This window comes from Lissotriton vulgaris, chromosome 4_1 (genome assembly GCF_964263255.1).
Source record: "Lissotriton vulgaris chromosome 4_1, aLisVul1.2, whole genome shotgun sequence".
Classification (NCBI taxonomy): Eukaryota; Metazoa; Chordata; class Amphibia; order Caudata; family Salamandridae; genus Lissotriton; species Lissotriton vulgaris.
Genome location: NC_141691.1, coordinates 1,746,138,757 through 1,746,159,286, shown reverse-complemented (window position 1 = coordinate 1,746,159,286; position 20,530 = coordinate 1,746,138,757). Strand labels below are relative to the sequence as shown.

The 20,530-nt window shown below is 41.6% G+C and overlaps 1 protein-coding gene across 1 annotated transcript in view; it reads right to left on the bottom strand.

Annotated features, from left to right (window-relative positions):
* VPS13B (vacuolar protein sorting 13 homolog B) overlaps nt 1-20,530 on the bottom strand; it is a 2,999,480-nt gene that overhangs the window by 2,426,532 nt on the left and 552,418 nt on the right. The window contains exon 17 of the mRNA XM_086966051.1: nt 6,050-6,234. Coding sequence (XP_086822177.1) covers nt 6,050-6,234 — 185 coding nt within the window. The remainder of the gene's footprint in view (nt 1-6,049; nt 6,235-20,530) is intronic.

The following is a 20,530-nucleotide window of genomic DNA, read 5'->3' as shown; positions in this document are numbered from 1 at the left end:
AGAGAAGGGCAGATGTAGGTAATTTTATTTTAAAAATTACCGAATCGGAAGGAATCGGTATTTACCGATTCGGTAAATACCGAATCGGTAATGCCCATTGATTCCTATGGGCATTGAAGCCCATAGGAATCAATGGGCATTACCGAATCGGTATTTACCGATTCGGTAATTACCGATTTCTGCAAGGGTGCAGGGGGTGTCACTTTGACACCCTCTAGCACCCCCAATACTGGCTTGTGTGCCATGTGGCACACAGACATGCCCCAAGGGCATGTCTGTCTGTCACATGGCATAGGTGTGCATGCACACATGTGCATGCACACCTGGATTCGGTATTTTAACACCCAATTGGATTGGGTGTTAAAATACCGAATCTGAAGGGCCTGTGGGACTGAAAGTAGTCCCACCTACATCCCGAATTTTAAAACTCGGTAAACTTACCGATTCGGTATTTTTCAAATTCGGTAATTTTACCGAATTGGTAAAATACCGAATCGTACAAAAAAAGGTCCCCTACATCTCAAAAGGCCAAATACCGGTCGGAAACGGCTGAATTCGGCCGTTTCCGACCGGTATTGGCCACCTACATCGGGCCCCAAATTCCTTAAACAGCAACCCAAGCAAAAAAAAAAATGTCTTGCCTCAAGGGCCTAGAGTGCCACGAAATAATCCAATGCTACAAAATGATAAATACCACTAAAAATCCCAGTGGAAGCCATGCAGCTCAAAAAAATCCCTAGCCGAGTTTTTCCCTCAGCCTCGGGCAGCACGTAAAGATTTGCTAACAGCAGCAGTTCAGGTGTTGAGGTGAACCCACGTCTTGAGTGTGTCGCTTTGCCAAAGAGCATGACTGGCAGAACAAAAGGAATTACACAACAAGTGCGGCCCATCATGGGAGGGACAGAAGATGTGCACACGGGGACTGGCTTTACTGCCAGCGAGAGAAAAAATCCCCTGTGTATCATGCCGCCAGTAAAGCATCCAATCCCCGCGTGCACATCTTTTCTCTTGTTTGTCTCCCCCGCGTCCACGCTGGAATCGTATCGTTTCCAAAAAGCTTTGTATGACGAGGCAGCGCATGCGCTGCCTACGTCAGGCCGAGACCTAAAAAACAAATTGTATTCTCTTGGCTGAAGAGAGTTCAAATTTGCAAATATATAAAATAAATCATATAGCAAAGCAGATGTATTTTAACGGGTGAGCGAAATTATGAATAATACTATCATATTTTGGATACTGGGAAGTGCTGAGTCGTATTCAGCTGTTGCACATGTATACTTTCACTGTCACCGGATCCACTGAAGCTATTTGATGCTTAACCTCACCAGATAAAGTGAAATTGGCACCTCCAAAGAGAAAGAAGTAAGTCAAATGGCCTTTCAGTCATCACTGATAAAGCATGCAAAAACACTAACAAAAGCATTATCTAAATTTTTAAATAATTTTTAAAAGTTAGAAATGATTAAACTATTAATAGCCGAGTCAAGAAACATTCTAGTGCTTAAGACACACAAGGAGCCAAAAAATGGTCCTTCCTACGTCCATTCTTAATCAAAACTTTGTGCTTGAAAACCTTGGTCACCAGCTTCCAGTCATGAATATCGTACATGAAGTAGCCTTCATCATTAATCAACAGACATTTAATGCATGGTGTTGTTACTGTTCATCACAAGAAGATAAGCAATCTCTTTGTCACGACCAGAAAGTGACTCCCATAAAGGATGTTCATTGCCTCTACCTATTTTCCTAGCAGTGGAGTGGGTTGTTCTGACAACCAGGCAAAGTAAATCCTTCGGCGGATTTGAAATGCCACAGGGTTAGAATAAACTGGTCACAGTTCCTGATGATATCATTCATGTGATGTGAAATACCAGTTACGAACTTCTAGGTAGGAGTTGGAGCATTCTTAAGTGTCTCTGGTTTAAAAATAAATCAAGCTAAACCCAACTGACTAAACCGAACTGAATCAAAAGTAAAATGTCAGTTTTACTTTGACTGGGGAAAGAACTCTGTAAAATATTAAGAAGTTAAGGTGAGTCTAGCCATTCGCAAATCTATTTAATGATGAACGATCTAAACACTTAAAATGTGGTCTTTTTAAGGGCCTTGGTTATGATGTTACTTCAGTGAATTCTCCTTACATGGGCACGTGGAAGTAGAAGATACAGAAGGAGAGACCGATCGGATCATGGAAGAATACATGGTACTATTGCTTGTTCCATATATTGGACATACTATCTCCTCCCAAAGCCTTATTATACTGTAGTGTGTAAGGCCAAGAAGATGCAATATTTCTAATTTTGTGTGGGTGTGGCAAAACTGACAATATTGAATAGAATATTGCAGTGGGCAGAGATATTGCTATAGTGAGAATCATTGTGACCAATCGTCTGTAATGTTTTGAGCATTAGACATATTATATGCAAGGGCCATACTGCAATCTTGCCAATTACATAACAATACAATGCCCAAACTCTCCGTCTAATTATGGATATCAATCGCCTGGCCACAAATGCCCATAATGTAGGCTAAAATATTGCACAATATGGAGGTAAAAAACAGACATAATGGCCCTCAATAATATCTCAAGTAGATTCTTAAAAAAACGCAATTGCTTTTGATTGGCCACATGGAAGCAAGAACGGAATAAATTATGAGGATAAGTCCACAACGTTGATGCTCCAAATATTGATTCTTCAGTCGAGTAGAACCCCTCAATTACGGCTCCAAGTACATGAATCAGTTGAACGTTCCATGCCCACTACTTATGCTCTCAGCACCATCTCCTGCTCGTTCACACACAATTCATATGACAATAACCACCCTCCCCCAAAGGTTCAAATAACAACATATGATGTGCTACATAAACAACTCGGCCCCAGCAGTTCAAATAACAACATATGTAACACAATACCTTCAGATAACAAACAATTTACACATATTTTACTAATTTCAAATAGTAACAAATGTAACATAATATGAGGCTATTGTACTTGTATGCAAGTTGTTTATCTCTCACATGTAATGCTTACAAAGGAGTGTTACTATTAGGTTGAGCAAAGAACTAAACCAAAGAATATATTTGGTACTCAGGACATTTCCGAGGGAACAAGGAGCTGTAACTAGTGACCTATATTTAGCATATTAATTGGGGATGCTACAATAAATGTCTTTTAGAATGACTCTTTTATATTTATTTTGTTTCAATACTGTTTTTGGATTGTATGCTAGAACAGAATTTTACTGGACTTTACAACACAGAGATAGACATTACCCTCAGAAAAACATACGGTTTGCTCCTCTTTTTCCCCCACCATCACCACGAGTAATACAGAACCATCACATATTTAATTATAACATTGACCCTTGATTGTTTAAAGCTATATGGCCAGTGCACAATTAATTGAGATAATTCTTATGTGCTCGGTACTCTCAGTTGGTTAGGGCAGTTACTGGATGTTAAACGAGAAAGAATAGAAACAATAAAGAAGTGATGAGCTGGCAGAGTTAGCAGTACAAAAAGGTACCCAAAACATAAAGGGGCCTATTACAATGTTGATCGTAAGGCGTACGACCTCAGGTTAATTGGTTTCAATTCCGACTGGCTGATTTTGATTCAGCTGGTCGAAATTGAAACCGGCTGGTCATTCCTAGCAAGGCCCCCATTCCCTTGCGCCCTTCGGTGCCTGCCACAGGGTGCAGGGATTACCACCACCTCCCATTTACCTATGGGAATATTTACTACGGTCGAATTACGGCCGTAACACATGCTTCTATAGGGTAATGTCGGAATGCGACCGAACAGTGTTCGTCGTATCCTAATCAGGCGATTGGGACCGCCGATCGGAGGTCTGTTGGTCCTGTTTCCGAGACGGTGTTGGGCGGACGCAAGTCTGCCCGACATGGTAATTGGCCCCAAAATATGCAACAGTGCAAATACAGATGACATCGAACCTTGACAAAAGGAAACAAAGTAATAATTTGCATACATTAGCAGACTGACAAATAACACATGTTAAGTTTACAGAGCTTCATGACAAGTCTTTCCATCTTTAATTAACTATACATCAAACATGCTTGGTTGAGGATAATAACTCATATGGATCCCAAACCTTAATCAGAAATCAAGCTCACCATCTAAGCCAAAAAGTATGGATGATGCAGTAATAGCTGTTAATGTAAAAATTGTTTTAATGAAAAAATAACAAAACAAATGTTTTATGCATTAATGATTAAAAGTGGTTTATGGAATTAATCAAATTTGTTTTGTTATCTTTCCTTCAAAACAATTGCTACGTTAATTTTTAAAGTCAATACAGGGAATAAAATGTTTTATAATTAAATAATATGTACTATTTTTTTATAGTTTTTTTCAGTTACATTATATTTCTTCATATTGTTAACTATTTAAAATAATGTATTTTAATCTAACATTATTTCCTTTATGTGTGATTTCATTTCTCTACCCCTGTAATTTTCTGTGGGAAGATAGTGCAATACCAGTGGTTGGTCATGTGTGGTCATGGAAAACTAGCAGACAGTAAATTATATCTTACTCATAATCCCCAATGCAGTTGAAATGTGCTTCCTGTGTTGCTTGCGGTCCGGTGCAAGGTGAATTGCCTGATAATTCAGGCTGAAGGTTTGTAAAATCAACTGATTTCTATATAGGTTGTCATGTTCTGTAATTAAGCTTTGCTATCATAACATTGCTTCAGTTCCGCAAACTCTTGAAAACCTGGCTGTTCTCTCATTAATCTCTTTTTTCCCTCCCGTCACATCTGTTCTATTTAACTGTCTATCCCCTCACATTTCCTTAGTTAATATTGGTTTTTAGCGCCATGACGCCCACGGGTATATGCAGCGCTTTACAAATATTAAAAATAAATAAATAGTATTCAATCCAGCACATGGGCCCGTTTTTTCTGAACATCAAATGAAACTATCTCCCCTTGTGCTTGCAGCTGTGTTATAGTCATAACTTCAAATTGAAAATCTTCAGCCCTGCTCTTGCTTCATACTTGGTCTTCAATGGTTTGTAAGAGCTAAAGCTGTTACTGCAGCATCCATACTTTTTGGCCCAGATGGTGAATAGTTAATTAAAGATGGAAAGACTTGTCATGGAACTCTGTAAACTTAATGTGTTATGTGTCAATCTGCTAATGTATGCAAATTATTACTTTGTTTCCCTTTGTCCAAAAGTATGGATGATGCAGTGTCTGGTGCAAATGACAATCTGGCTAGGGATATGACCTCTCATATAGATATTAGGCTGCATATATTTGATCTCTAGTGCACCAATCCAGCCCACACATTGTGGATCCCAATAAACTTAAAATCTTTCACACCTGTTATATCTGAACTGAATCTGATATGAACAGCTTAGGAGACCAGTGTTCAAACTGGCGCGTATGTGCCGGGGTCTACATGTTTGCATAAAAGTGGAAATGTTGTACACTATTTGGAAATACTTAATCAGATATAATGCACGTTTTTAATACATGGCTTTCCTGTAGCCAAGATGTGTCGACAAAAAAGGATGGACCCGTGATTTCAGGGATGATGTAGACAGTATATTGTATGTGCCCTTTGATAAAGTTAACTAATAAGACTTGAAAGTTGGAAGTGTGAGAGATTAGGGGGCAATGCAGGCTATTATTTCATGGCTGCTCAGAATATTCTCCGGCTGCACTCGAAACCTAACATCACCAGTTCTTTTTTGACCAAGATCAGATTTAAGCATAATGTCTCTCTCCAGATATCTCCTTCAACCTCAAAGATTGCCAGAAAATTGAGAATTGGTTTGGGCTGCCTAAAACTCTGGGCGTGTACAGCACTGTTTTGACACTTGGGTCATACCTCCTGATACGATCACCCAGTTTCTTGCATCACTCATTAGCTTTTACTGAAAAACCAGCAGTTTGAGCAAACTGAAAACTGACAGCATATTTTTCCCATTTGCGCATAACTTAACATTTTAAAATTCTATCTATTAAAATTAAAATCTATTTAAATGTCAATTTCCCAAAGGGAATTAGGGCACCCTTACCTGGAACGTGAAAAACATCATTCAGTAGAGCTTCGTTTATGGGAGCAGAACCTACATTGCTCATGTTATGAGACCAGCTTTGACAAATTGCTTGCAGCAGTAGTGTCTGGGCTCTAGTGGACTGTAATGTTAGGTTGGGAAGCTCAAATATGCACTCTGTTACTGGAACATGAGATCGCTTGACCCTGAAATAAAACAAAAAAGATAATGTTTGCAAATGTTGACAAAATATGAAAATGACACCATGATATTCACGATAATAAAAAATAAGTTAAGTTAAACTTAGTGCCTACTAGGCTGACCATGTGACTTGTAGTACTCCCATGTTGGTGACCATATTTAGAAGTTATTTCTAGTGGGACCTGAGCACATCATCCATGTCACAAGACTCAACTTTGGGGTAAAAGGGGTACCTAACATCTTATCACAAATATGTTACTTCATTGGCTGATGACCAATAGGTATCTTAAAAGTCTGTGGCCCAAGCATTCAATTATTGTAGGTGTGTTACATAGCCAGGTATGCCGGCTTGTAGCCACCTGGGAATAGTTTATACTTCAATGCTGTGTTGAGTGTGAGTTGCAGTAGGAGTCGGAATAGAAGTTGTAAGACAAATGTTGGGGTCTGTTGGTGAGAGTAGGGAGGAAGAGAAAGTGGTGCCTCGATGGCAGGCAGTGTGTAGTTAGTAGGGCTGAAGGAATTGAAGAAGTAAGTTGAAGAGTAAAATGCATTGTTTCTTTATTTATAGATGTATTATCCAAAGCACTATCCAAGAACAGCGAACAATACCAATACATGAACCACAGAACAAACTAATCTGGCCAAAGCCATGGTTAAGTTACACAACAGGTAAATAGAAAATGGCCTTTCAATTGATATTTAAAAGAGGAAAAGTAAGATCCAATATGAATGTCAGAGGAAGTTTATTTCAAAGCAAGGCAGTGAATAGTTCAAAATAGAGGGAACACCATTGAGCATCAGGATGCCAAGAGAGAAAAGGCATAATGCAAGGGAATTGTGGGAGGATAAAGCAGGATCATGTAGAATAAATAATACATAGTAGGCAAAATTTTAATAGAATAGAAAAAGGAAACCAGCTATTCTGTTACAAGTAAAGAGAAAGCAAAAGTCAAATGCAATCCTGCTATACACACTGCGGATGAGTAGAGAGATATTTAGTCAGGCTACAATACAGGGAATTGCAATATTTAGGAAGCGAGAGAACATGAGTGAGAAGTAGTAGTTTCAAAGCAGAAAAGCAAATACAAGGTATAATGACGTGGATGTTGAAGTACTGAAAATGTCAAGATTTGCAACGGCAGCAAACTAAGGGGCAAAGTTGAGGGATGAATTAAAGACAAAATGCAAGCAGAGGAAGAGCATGGGATACTAGAAGGATAAAAGACTAGAGGTTAAGTGTAGGGAGCCTGGAGGGGCTTTAGAGGGGTGTAATGCTCCAGTCGTTTTAGATAGTTATCCAGCTCAATGGGCTTAGTGGAAATTTTGAACTGAAGCCCTGAGCCCGAGAGGTAATCACAACAGCTTGACTAAATGGGATGGATATTTGATGACTACCTCCTGATTGTTATTCTGCTATGTATGTTACTTGATAATGAAAAATCAATAAAAAGATGTTTAAAAAAAAACACTAGAGGCAGCATAGGATAAGAGGAATGAATAGGAAAAACAGAATCTCAGTATTGCTCAGATTCAGTTTTAGAAAATGAGGAACCATTTAGTCCTGTATATCAGAAACATAAGAGGAGAAGTGAGTGTAGAGGAACAGAGAAAGAAGAAGATTTCGTAGCAATGAGCATTAAAGACTCCAAGACAGAAGCTGAACCGATAGAGTACAGAGGAATGCTGAACAAAGAGAAAATAAGGGGTACCAGAGTAGAACCATGCAGAACCCTGAAGTGTAGTGGATAAAGAGAAAACACAGACGCATTCCAGGAGACAGAAAAAGTGATCAATAGGTAGGGGGAAAACCAGGAAAGGACCATACGTGAAATGAAAACAGCAAAAAAGAGTCAAGAAGGACTAAGAGGGCATAATGAGATGAGTATGAAGAAGTGAATCGGAGACAAAGATGAGCTGTTGAAGTGGAATGCCCAGGGTGGAAACAGGATAGTAGAGATTATGAGCAGGACGAATAGCAAACAGCTGTGAAAGAACAAGATGCAAGAGGAATTTGAAAACGAAAAGGAGTAAAGAAACAGGTCTGAAGTATGCAAAGTTGTGATGTTTGAATGACAATTTTTTTGGAAGAGGTAGAATGGGTGCAGCCTTAAAAGAAGAAGCAAGCATTCCTTAAGACAAGGACAGATTAAACACAGTGACTGGAACATGGAAGGATAAAACAGGCTTGACCAGTGAAGAGAAAAGGGGATAAGATAATGATACCGCGGGTATGCCTATGTGAAGAAGCAAGAGAACGTATGATTTAGAGATAATAGAGAAGGAATCCAGGCATGGTGGATAAGATACAGAAACAGGGGAAGAGTCAGAGGTACACTCACCAAAGTCAGAAGGGAAGTCCTCAACAGAAGGAGATGAATGAGGAGAAGAATCAGAAGGGGCAAGAAATCGATTAAGAGTGGAGAACACACAATGAGAAACCTGTACCAGCTCTGGATCAAATGTCTGGACCAAGGATTACGCAAGAGTACATAAGGTCCGTGAGATGACAAAAAGTAAGGTAAAGGAAAGGGAGTATGATGTTAATGCCAAAGGCACTCAAAAAGAAAAGAAACGGACATAAAGCAGAAAACTCAGGTGTGAGCCAAAGTTGAAGGGCTGACTGAGAAAGTCAAAGACTTAAGAGGTGCAAGAACAATAATAAGTTAGCAGACGAAGCAGAGAAGAGGAGAGAGGAGGGGCGGGAAGAGCAAGGAAAAAAACTGAAATTGAGGGTAAAGCACTAAGGACGGCGGAAGCAAGTGAAAAAGTAAATATATTTTTTTACGTTTCGTCAAAATGAAGTAGGAGTAGGAAAAACAGATGGAGGAGAAAGAATAGAAAAAGAGAAAGTGTTGAGTAAGAGAAAGTGATAAGAAGGGGAGGCCTTGAATGAAAAAGGAAAGAAAATATGACCCAAGGTGCCTCCCTGAATGTGAAATAGGATTAAGAGAGAGTGAGAATGCGGAGCGGAAGCCCAAAGTTGAGAGGTAAAATCACCAAGGAGAAAGAGTGAACCGGTGTCTAGGAGGGAAAAGAGCAGTAGCAACCACGGTGTTTAGCAAGAACAGCCAAGTTTTGGAAATGCACAGAAACTAAAGACTGAGCACGGGAAATGTATTCAGATTGATAATGTGCTTTTTTCAAAGCAATCTCCTATTGCCGAGACCACTGCAGAACAAACTCGGAGACACAAGAGATATTAGGGGTGCAAGGAGGAAAAATGCAGTTAGCTAATTTACCATCGTTATTGTTCAATGTCAGGAAAGCCCAGCTTTATGTTATGTTAATCTATTTGCAAAGTGCGTGATTACCCGAAGATGAACATTAGTCACATTGCAGTAAAAATACTGTTAATGAGAGAAGTGGTAGGTCTTCAGTAATTTGTGAAATTGAAATAAATTTGGTTGGAAGCGCAGAAGGAAGGCTGTTCCCCAAGGAAGCTGAGAGTACAGAAAAAGTTTGTCTATCCATGCGAGAATTTTTAAAACGGAGGATGTTAGGTGCCAAAGAGTGGGAAGATCTGAGACTGTGCATGGGTTTATAAACAGTGACTTGTGTGGTCATATAGGTGTTAGAGCGCATCAGAGACAACACCTCATGACGGAAACAAAGCGCTTTGAAAATGATGCATTTGGAAAATAGTAATCAATAAAGGGAAAGGGGTAACGAGGATGCTGAAGCAGAGATTAGTGCAGTTCTTTTAGGGCATTTTCTACGAGTTGCAGAGCCAGTGAGGTGGGATGACCAGTATAAATAGTTACAATAGTCTAGTCTACCTAGTAGTAAACACTGTACCACTACCTTTCGGAAATCAACAGCCAAAAGAGAGGGGATCTTCCCGAGGACTTTCAGCATAAATAGTAGGTGAATGTGAGTGTAAGAAAACTGATTTCTGAAAGGTAAGTTGGAACAGAAGTTCACTCCCAGATTGTGGGCAGATTCAACTGGATTGGGTGAAATTCCAAAAGAACTAGGCCACCAGTACGAAAACCATAGATCTGATTTGCTGAAAACTAATATTTCCATCTTTAAGCTGTTTGAGCTTTGAGAGTTGTCCTTCATCAAGGTGTCCAATGCTACCAGACATGATAGCGCTAATGTCTGTGCCTCAGAAGCGAGCTTTTAACCTTTAAAATGATTTTTTTGCCATCCGCGTATACAAGAAGCGACAAAGCAAAAGTCGCTACCACATGGGCGAGTGGAATAACAAACGTTTAAAAGGGTGAAATTAAGGGAAGATACCAGAGGGATGCCACGTGACAGATTTAAAAGTGGAGCATGAATTGTACAGAGAAACAGCATGTGTTTTTCTACTCAGAAAGGAGCTGAACCAGCTCAGCACTTTGTCCCCGATGCCCATCTCCCTCATCCTTGTAAGCAAGATGTCATGGACAGGAAAGTCCATAATGATAAGAGAAGAAGTGAGACCCATGTCTGAGCCGGGCTGTCAGGAGTTGAGAAGAAGGGATGATGGGCATAGTAGCAGGGCCTGCCCCATAGCTGCCTGGGTATTATCCATCCATTGCGAGGATTCTGTGGAAGGTGGCCCCATAGCTGCCTGGGTATTATCCATCCATTGCGAGGATTCTGTGGAAGGTGGGGAGAAAGTGCTCTAGGGTGAACCCCTGCGCAGGTGCAAAAATCCCCCGGGCACCCACTATCCTTGGAGCATGTGTAGTTCTTTTAGAGCATTGGAGAAGGATGGGAAAGCTGGCAGCGACTGGGCCCTAGGAGCCAAGTAAGGCTAAGTGGCAAAAGGCAAGTAGCTGCAGGGATAAAATCCAACCAAAGTTCCTTAGTGCTGTCCTGGAAGGAAGAGGTCTCTGCCTTGGGAAGGGTTAAGTGGTCATCATCCTGGACACTCCAGTGAGACATTTCACGCTTATTAATGACATCTGGTGCATTTCCCACACCAGTGACTCCTTGATTCTGAAGAAATCACACACACTGCTAAGAGCATACATATGTGTCACACATCATTTCATATCCTGTGACTGTAAGACTATGCAAGAAAGAACCAGGTATTTACTGGCCTTATTAATGAGATGATCATCACTATTGGTGCCCCTTGGTTGCAGTTTGTTCCAGAGGGATACTTATAACTAGCCTTGTTTGCTTTATGCAAAGATACCATATACAGGTACTTTGAACTGGAACACCAAATTAAGCACAATGATATAATTTCTATATTTCTTATCAGTAGCTCAGGTCTATTTATATGGGATGGCCAATGGACCTCACACAGAGTAATAAACTGATGCAGCTGACAATTGGGCGGACCTACAGAATCCTCCACACAGCCGTAACATTTTCATTCCGCTACAGATTGGTAGATGAGCATGCTCCACAGTTTTACAATCTGAGCCTTTGTAACTTTTTGTTTAGTTTTACAAAACACTCTGGAAGCCATAACCATTTTCTATTAGCACATTCCAAGTAGACTACCAAAGGTATGACAGGTGCCTCACAGGGATAGCAGGGGTGTGGGAAGATCATTTACTAGGTTCTGAGATGGAACTAACATATTTGTGACACCTTAACAGTCGATAGAATTGCAGGCAGGAATGTCTGACGTCTTTACAGAGACAATGGGAGTAGGTGGCGCGACCAGGGCGGAGGATGATCACAATTCAAGTCCAAAACCAGGAGTCTTCTCTAAAAAAACTGCCTCTGTTTTATCGGGTTGATTTTGAGTTTCGCAAGAACATACAGAATGATTGTGTGGTATTTAATACTTTCTCAATGCCATCAAGTGTAGTTATGAAAATCCAGTTCATAAGCTGTGATCAAGGACAAAAGTATATGAATACAAAAAAAAAAATCAAAAGTGGCATATGAGCCACCTGGCACTTCACAAGAAATTTGGTGTGCAGAAGATGTAAACTGTGCAAATGTCACTGCCTGGGTTTGTTGTTACAGAAAAGACTGCCGGCACAAGAGAGATGTCTTTGATGACAGTATAGCTAAAATGTTCCAGGACAATGGCATGATCTATAGTGTGGAAGACTGCAGACAAGTCCAACGATATGAATTCTCCCCCCCCCCCACCCCCCAACCCAGGGTGATCTGCTTTTAGTCACGTCACCTACATTTGCTAGACGCATTTGCCTCTGCCCTGAAAGGCTATTCAACTCTATAGTAACTGCTTATTCTAGCAATTTCACCAGTAAAAATACATTGCTACCAGTCTACAGTTCCTGGGTCTTTGACACTCCATCAGAGCTTCTAAAAGACAGGTATCACAAGCGTAGTTTGGAAGCATTCAGGACTAATCCTGTCACGAGGCAGCAGTTTAGGCTATGATGTTAATCTGCCAAACAACTGGCATGGACCATGAAAGCTGTTCAACACACCTATACGAATAGGATCAAAAGGTTTTACTATTAGCAGCTAACTTTGTATAGTGATATCAAGTATGCATTGCCAAATTAAAGTAATAAAGGCTACATGTAGGGATCTTTTGTGATTCCACTGCTGTGAAATAGCTGGAAATAGAGCAACAAAGAGGTGAGCAGAAAAGATACTGTGATCAATTTTCTAATAAATAATTAGCCAGCTGGGGGTGTAAAACCGTAGAGGAGGAAAGAGCCGCCTTTATTTCACCCACATTCCTAAACACAAGGCCATGGAATAGTTCCTTCTGGCCTAAAGTTACCTCCAACAATCTAAGATTATAATAATCATAACGTCACCTCTAAGTGCTCTCAAAACTTTACAATTTTAGCTTGGAATAAACCCTGAGTAAAGGATCTCACAACATTAATCTGAATGGACATCTAAACAGTTTTCATAGGAACAGTTATGTTAGAAATTGGATTTCCAGTTGACAGAGGTATGCACCCTGTCCAAGCAGTAACCACAATCTAGTCAGGGTAAGTCAGATACACACTAAAAGATAACCTGTGGTTTCCCTCTGGTAGCTTACCACGGAGCAGCCAGGGTTATCTAAAGAGGCAGTTTGTAAAGTATTTGTGCAACACACACGGAAACACAATGTAAACACAACATAAAGACTCCACACTGGTTTAGAAAAAGACAATAATTTTAAAAATAAGTCAAGACCAAAACGGCAAAAATCCATTAAGCAGAAGTTGAGTTATGAATTTTCTAAGTATATAAAGAGTTCTAGCATTTAGAAGCAACAAGTGCCAATGGGGGTTATCTGGTCGCGCTGGACCAGAACACAGTTAACAGTTCAAGCCGACGCGATGGAGCGCTTGCGGGGGACAAGAGCCATGCAGGCCCAGTGAACAGAGTATCTTGATCAAGGGTGGCAACAGCAAGATGCGGAGGGCAGATGAGCGTTGCAGCGATGTCAAGCCCACAGTCGTGGTGATGCGTCGATTTTCTTTATGCAGTGGCAGCGATGCATCGCGTCCGTTGAGCGAAGTGCTGGGTCCGAGTGCGCCGGTTCCGAAAGCAATGCTCTGGGTCAATCCACGCTGGAGGGGTGATCCGTCTATCTTCTCCACACAGTGATTTGTTGGTTCCAAAGCAGTGGTTCCTGATGCGATGTAGCAGTTCTAAGAGCGATACACCAATTCTACTCCTAGAACAGGATTGATGCGCTGTTTCTGCTACACACAGACTGGAGATGCGTTGATTTCTCTGGTGAAGGGATTTGGGTCCACTTCCGGTGAAATAGAGGCAGAAGTAGAGACTTTGATAGCCCAGCGTCTCAAGCAACAGAAGGCAAGCCAACACGCCCTTGGAGATCACTTTGGTTGCGAGGAGGAGTCCAGCTCTTCCTCAGCAGGATCATGGAGCAGCAGGGCAGCACAGCAGGTCTCCCACATCAGCAGTCCAGCAGAGTGTCAGTCCTTAATGCAGCACAGCAGTTCTTCTGACAGAGTTCAGTTACAGGTCCATACAAGTGTCTGAGTTGGTGGGACCAGAGCCCCAGTACTTATACCCAGTTGTGCCTTTGAAGTGGGGGTTACTTCAAAGAGGGGTCATTGAAGTTCACAGAAGCCCTTTCTTTCTTCCAAGCCCTGGCTCCAGACTAACAGTAGGGGAGGGCGGGGGGGGGGGGGTAATCAGCCCTTTGTGTGGGGATGGGTCACTGCCTATTCGGGTGTGAGTGTTAGTCCCCTTTCCCTCCTGCTTAGGAAGAGCCAAAGAGCCATCAGAATGCAGATGGGTACTCAGACACACCTAATCATCCTTTGTTTGCGACTGTCTAGAGAGAATCCACAAAGTGAAGCTGTCACCCGCCCCAGACATGTATTGGGACACATACAGCAGGCACCCAGAGCTGTAAAAGCAGGGAAATGTCCACTTTCAAAAAGTGACATTTCTACAATAGTAACGTTAAATGCAGCTTTACCAGTAAATACGATGTATCATTATCATTCCAGAGATCTAAATAATGACAGATCTATTCCTTTCCAATCAGGAATTACAGCCTAAAAGTGTATAAAGGAATTCTCAATGTTAGCCTATGAGAGGAGTAGGCTCAGAGTAGTGAAAAATAAATGTAGGTATTTTTCACTACCAGGACAAGCAAAACTCAAAGTACATGTCCTACCTTTAACTTGCACAGAATTCTGCCCTATGGGCTAACAAGGGCCTACCTTAGGGATGACATATGTGTAATAGAAGGGGAGTTTAAGGCTTGGCAAAGAGTTCTAAATGGTTAGTCAAAGTGGTAGTAAAACTGTACACACAGGCCCTGCAGTAGCAGGACTGAGACAGATTTAAAGGGCTATTTTTGTGGGTGGCATAAACAGTGTTGCAGGCCCACTAGTAGCATTTAATTTATATGGTTTACCACTTTACTAGGGACTTATAGGTAAATTAAATATGCAAATTGTGGAAAAGATAATGTTATCACATTTTAGGGAGACAGCACATGCTCTTAGAGCTGCTCAGTAAAGTGCCCAACAAGAACAAGGTCAGAAAAAAAGTAGGACAGCAAAAAAGTTTGCCGTTGACCCTTCAGCAAGGGCCCATCCAATATGCTGTATGTAAGGCTGAGATGATCTATGTATTTGCCTGTTTTGGGCTTATTGCAGGTATTAAATGAAAGTGTAAACAGAGTAAACCATGTGCGTGCAACATAAGTTCAGGAGGGCTGGAACCAAGACATATTTTCAGGATAACCACTTACTGTGTAAATGTTTTGCATTTAGGTTCAATATACGTCAATTAAGTTCATGCAGCTATCTTAAAACATGATATGGCCTGACCACTCAGAAACTATTGCACTCTAGCCGAGTTGACAGGCACATTTCCTTTCAATTCCATGGGAGAAAATTACACTTTCAACTTATAAACTAATTGGCAATATTTAACTAAATTTTCACAAACGTACAGGAGTTTTATTAGAAGCAATTAGATATTTTTCGCTAAAAGTGAGTATATTAAATAAATGCTGGCTGTGTAGCCTTTATTTTGTAACTTGGCATGATTTCTTTATTCTACTGATAGCAGGGCTTTATGGTAGGCGTTACCACATTGAGGAACAAAGTGATGGATAAAAAATATCTTTATCCAAGAGAAAATCTTGTCAATGTTTGTAAGAACAAGATTCATTCTGAAAAATCGAACAGAATATTAGGAGCTGCCAGCGATTGTTAGTGGTCAGCACGTCTACCCGTAGATTTATTAAAGAACACATTTAGTCTGTTTAAACATGTGCTTTTCATGAAATAAATCTAGAAAATACAATATAGTGGCATATAATCACATAATACCTGAAATGAAAACCTTATCGGAACGTTTCTACTAATCATTTTATATTTCTGAGACCACTGAACACTCACAGTAGCAGATAAAAAAAGAAAACTTTTCATCTTGATTGAGCAGGTTATTTTCTGTAATTAGAATCTTTCTGCAATTACATTCTCTCTCGCCTATAACTGGCATATTTGTGAAGCTGTAATAGCAGAACAGATCACATAATTTCACAAGGAACGGGCTTTAATGATGTGGATGGGTTGCATCACTTCCATGATCGAACAGTGCCAGATAAGTGCTATGCGATGACCCACTGTTGACTAAGGCATTGTGTGTTGTGTTATGTTATGTTATGTTAAAAGTGCTTATAAAGCGCACGTAAAGCAGGCAGTTTGGTGCTGAGGTCAATGGAGGAAGCTGCATTTACAGCACAGTAGGCTTACTGATATGACTGAGAAATTAAAAAGGTCTTTAGCAATCTTCTGAAATGCTCATAAGGGGATGCCAGACTCACTTCCATAGGGATGTGACAGCATATTTTGCTCTTTACTGGCAATGGATCACACGGAAAGGGCTTAACCGCTTGCCGTGGGAACATGAAGAAAGCAATGTGGTTTATACACTTGCACCACTGCCCTAGACGACACACATTGAATTAGTAGCTAGTACCAACTGAGGCAGTTTATTAAGGTAAACAGTAGTTAAATCAGGTACGCTGTTCATAAAAGTGAGTTTTTATTGCATGTAGGCATAATATATATTAATAAATTATAAGGGTTCTTAAAACTGATTGAATGTTTGCACTGCACAGAAATATTAGTAACTCCTAACTTGTGTGTTTATTTTAATTTGCAAGGCTGTTTTCTGATATATGTCATCACTTCACAGATCCATTACCTTTTTTCAAAGCAGTTATCGGTATGGACTGTACAAACCTGAACACAACTACCACGGTGAGTCAGAGCGGCTTTGGAAACTCCATTGCCATGGCTATGCTTTATAGGCCAATAGGTAGGTGTCTGAAGGATATAAGAGTTACATGTGCCCCTTAATCACTTTTTTCCATGAGCCAAAGGGGCTTTTGTAAAAGCATTTACACAATTTATTTGGGAAAAAGCATTCTTGCTTCTGATACCAATGTTCTGGAAGATAAATACCTGGAAGCACATTTAAGCCTACAAATCCCAAAACAAGAGGTCTAACTAAAAGTTACTGAGCACATTCTCTTTATCCCAACAATGACATTTCTCAGGTCTCAGGACATTATACCTTAACTAGGCTGCTTCTTCATTTGACCAATCTGTCAATATGCTTCAAAGGCGAGATAAGAATCACTATTGTGAGGTAATATGAATTTTTATGGTCAATTGTGTCCCCTAACGTAGACCCCAACGGCTCCATGTACGTGCTTCAAGTACGTGTATGTTCCCTCCACAACCAGCTATGAAGACGCAAATACATTTGCGTCCAACGTTAACATGTCCTCTTTCGGATCCACCATGAATGGATCGATTATTCAGTTCCTAAGTATGCCGTGCCACCGTCTTTACACAGTGCACTTTTCACGTTTTCCTGGCTCTGGCGAGCTAGGCCCTGATTTCTGCCATCGAGCCCTTTCTGCCTCTGAAAGCTGCAGCCTGGATCCGCATCCATGACCCTTGCCTTACTCCCTGCGCGGCGAGCGGTGCCCGGCTCGGCCTGCTTGCCTGCCAAAACTGTATTCAGCCTTCAAGTTATCTGCTCCGCTCCTCGAAAATACATTCCTGTGTTTTAGGTAAACACCTCCCCAGCTGCAGAGCAAAGGGCCCGGCCTTTCTGTCTCCGTGCAAGTTAATTCATTGCTCCCGTTACCATGGTAGGCCCATGCCCCTCTCGCATTACACGCAGACACGTAGTCGCATATGCATGCACTAGCAGTCAGTATAGAATAGCCTCTGCCCGAGAGACCTTTCCTTTTAGATAATCCAGTTCCTCAAACACAAGATATCAGATATGATTGGGTTTAGGTTGTTCTGACACGCCAGACTTCTGTCTCCCCGTATAGTGCAAATGTCAAGTCCCCTTCACCCTCCAGTTCCACGTCAATCACACGTCATGTTGCCTGCGCGCACATCTAGCCCAATATTTCTGCTGACACTGCAGGATTCTTCTATGGATCCACCCACCTGTGACACTTTTATGTGACGTTTCTAGCACACACCTTCGTGTACGCCCTCGTGCACGCCTTCTAATACGCACATGTATTCTTATCTCGTTTCTTTTCAGCTGTTACGCCTTCTGTATCCATCACCATTGTATGCATTTACTATATATATTGTACTCTGTTAATAAAGCATTGTCTATCCCTTCCTGAACCTTCGTGGTGATGGAACATGATACCTGGTTCGAACCAATTCCATTTTATGGAATAAAACCCTTATAAACTCAGATGCCACGGACTCTGCCTCTCATTTTCGATTGAGTTATTCCTATTGAACTTTACCGCATAGAAATTCCGCATAGGTAAACTTTATTTACCACATAATTTGGCGCCCGAATAGGGACCCCTCCCCCACCTTACGCGCCGGCGGTGCGTTGCAGGCCTAGCCCCCTGCCACAGCCGTGACGGACGTTTACGCGTACCCGCAGGATTTCCTGTATCTCCCTCAGGCCAACGGAGGTGACTGAGACTGCGATCGACACCCAGACGAGGCGGTGAGGAGTGCGGAGGATCCCGACCAGAGCCCAGCCAAGAGAGCAAGGTCCGAGGTGTTCAGAGGCCCACCAGTTCCGAAGTACCTACGTCACGAGTCGAGTCCAGTCCAGTCCGGTCCGGTCCAGTCCAGTGTCAAGTTTCCGAGGCCTTCCGTTCCGTGCTTCCCGTGAGTACCGTTGCTGGGGATGCAGCAAGACGGGTGCATTAATTTGTGTCCGGTCAAGACGGGTTTGGGTACGCAGACCCGGTCTGCACTGTTTTAGCAGTGTATCTGTACTGTTTAGCAGTATATCCAGTATCAAGTTATCTAGTAAATGTTTTAATGTGCGTTTTAATGTCGTGGTATGAGTGATTGTTTGATCTTCATTACTGTGTTTATTGTATTAGTTTTGTCCAAGTCCAAGTAAGTATCAAGTATCAAGGTTCAAAATGCCGCTGTTCTCTAAGCTACGTCAGATAGGAACTAGGAAAGGGATACTCGAAGAAGCTGTTCCCATCCCACCCAGGGACACTCCCGGATATTTTATGTACCACAAGCACGGCTTAGACGCTGTCTTATATCTCGACTTGTGGGTGGACTACACTAAAGATTTAGCAGAGAATCAGAAATGGCCCGTTACAGGGACATGGGATGCCGAGTGCATCATGAGAGTAGAGGAAGCGTTATGGAAAAAGAAAGCCAGACAGTCACAGAAAGATGCCATTGAACTATGGCGTAAAGAATCGCATAGACGCACAGAGAAAGCACTCAGAAAAGCAGAGAAAAGTAGAGAGGATTCTGAAAAAGCCAAAGAAAAGGAACTACTAGAAGAAGGAGAGCGAGTTAGAATAGAACAACACGATAGACGTAGTAACGCGATTATGACAGGATTGTATCCAGTCCTGGCCGAGGGCCTGCCCAAGGCGACCCCGGAAATACCGAAAAATCTGCCCCCTCCATTGGTTCCGACTAAAGTACGTCACAAGACCGCAGCAGATATTTTCCTTTCTTCCTATTTAGACGACGTAGCCCCCGAATATACTAATGTCCCACCTGCACCTGTACCACCCGCTGATCGTCGGTCCCCAGGTCCGCAACAGCTTACCCCTCCCGGTCTGCTTCCTCCACCCTTACCTGTTATCCCCCCCGGTAATCCTTTTGGGCCTGGCGCGGTTCAGGCCCCAGCCCAGTTACAGCAGGTACCGACCCTACAGCCAGTTCATGCTCAGGCCTCCACTACAGGAGGTGCTACAGGAGGTTACCGTACCCCGCCACCAGTACAGCGATTAACTGTCAGAGAACTAGCAATGCAACGTACTCCGAAACCAGCCACAATTGAAAAGCTTAAAGAATATCTTACAGACTGTAGATATGATCCAATACCAGGCAAAGACGGTTGCATGATACTAGCCTCAATACGTATAAGACGTGCTGGAAACTTTTTAGTTCTATTTCCAGGAATGGCAGAATATCTAGACAGGATATATCATTTTGTTCAGACTGGGGAGGATCAGGAATGTATTCACGAGGCCATGGCACACCAGAAAGTAGACACTCAAGGTTTAATATTAAGATTCCTCATAAACTGTTTCATAAGAGAACGAGACCAGCCTGGTGTAAATAAAGACGAGATGAAAGTACTAACTACATGGGGTCAGAATATTGCAGACGGAAAACATGATAGACAGAAAAGTATAGAGCACATGTACAGAAAAATCCGTAAAGAAATAACAGTATTTCGTGAAAGACAGAAAGCTGAAAATGAAGCAGATAATGACAAGAATGAATCCTCAGAGGAGGAGGAGCCAGAACATACAGAAACAATAGCATATGTAGGAAAGGGTAGATCTTTTAATAAAACGTTACGTCCGGAAAGCAAGAGACTTTTTCACTCTGCTATGTCAAACCCGAGGAGTCCTGAACATCTATTTCAGGCTACCGATAAAGT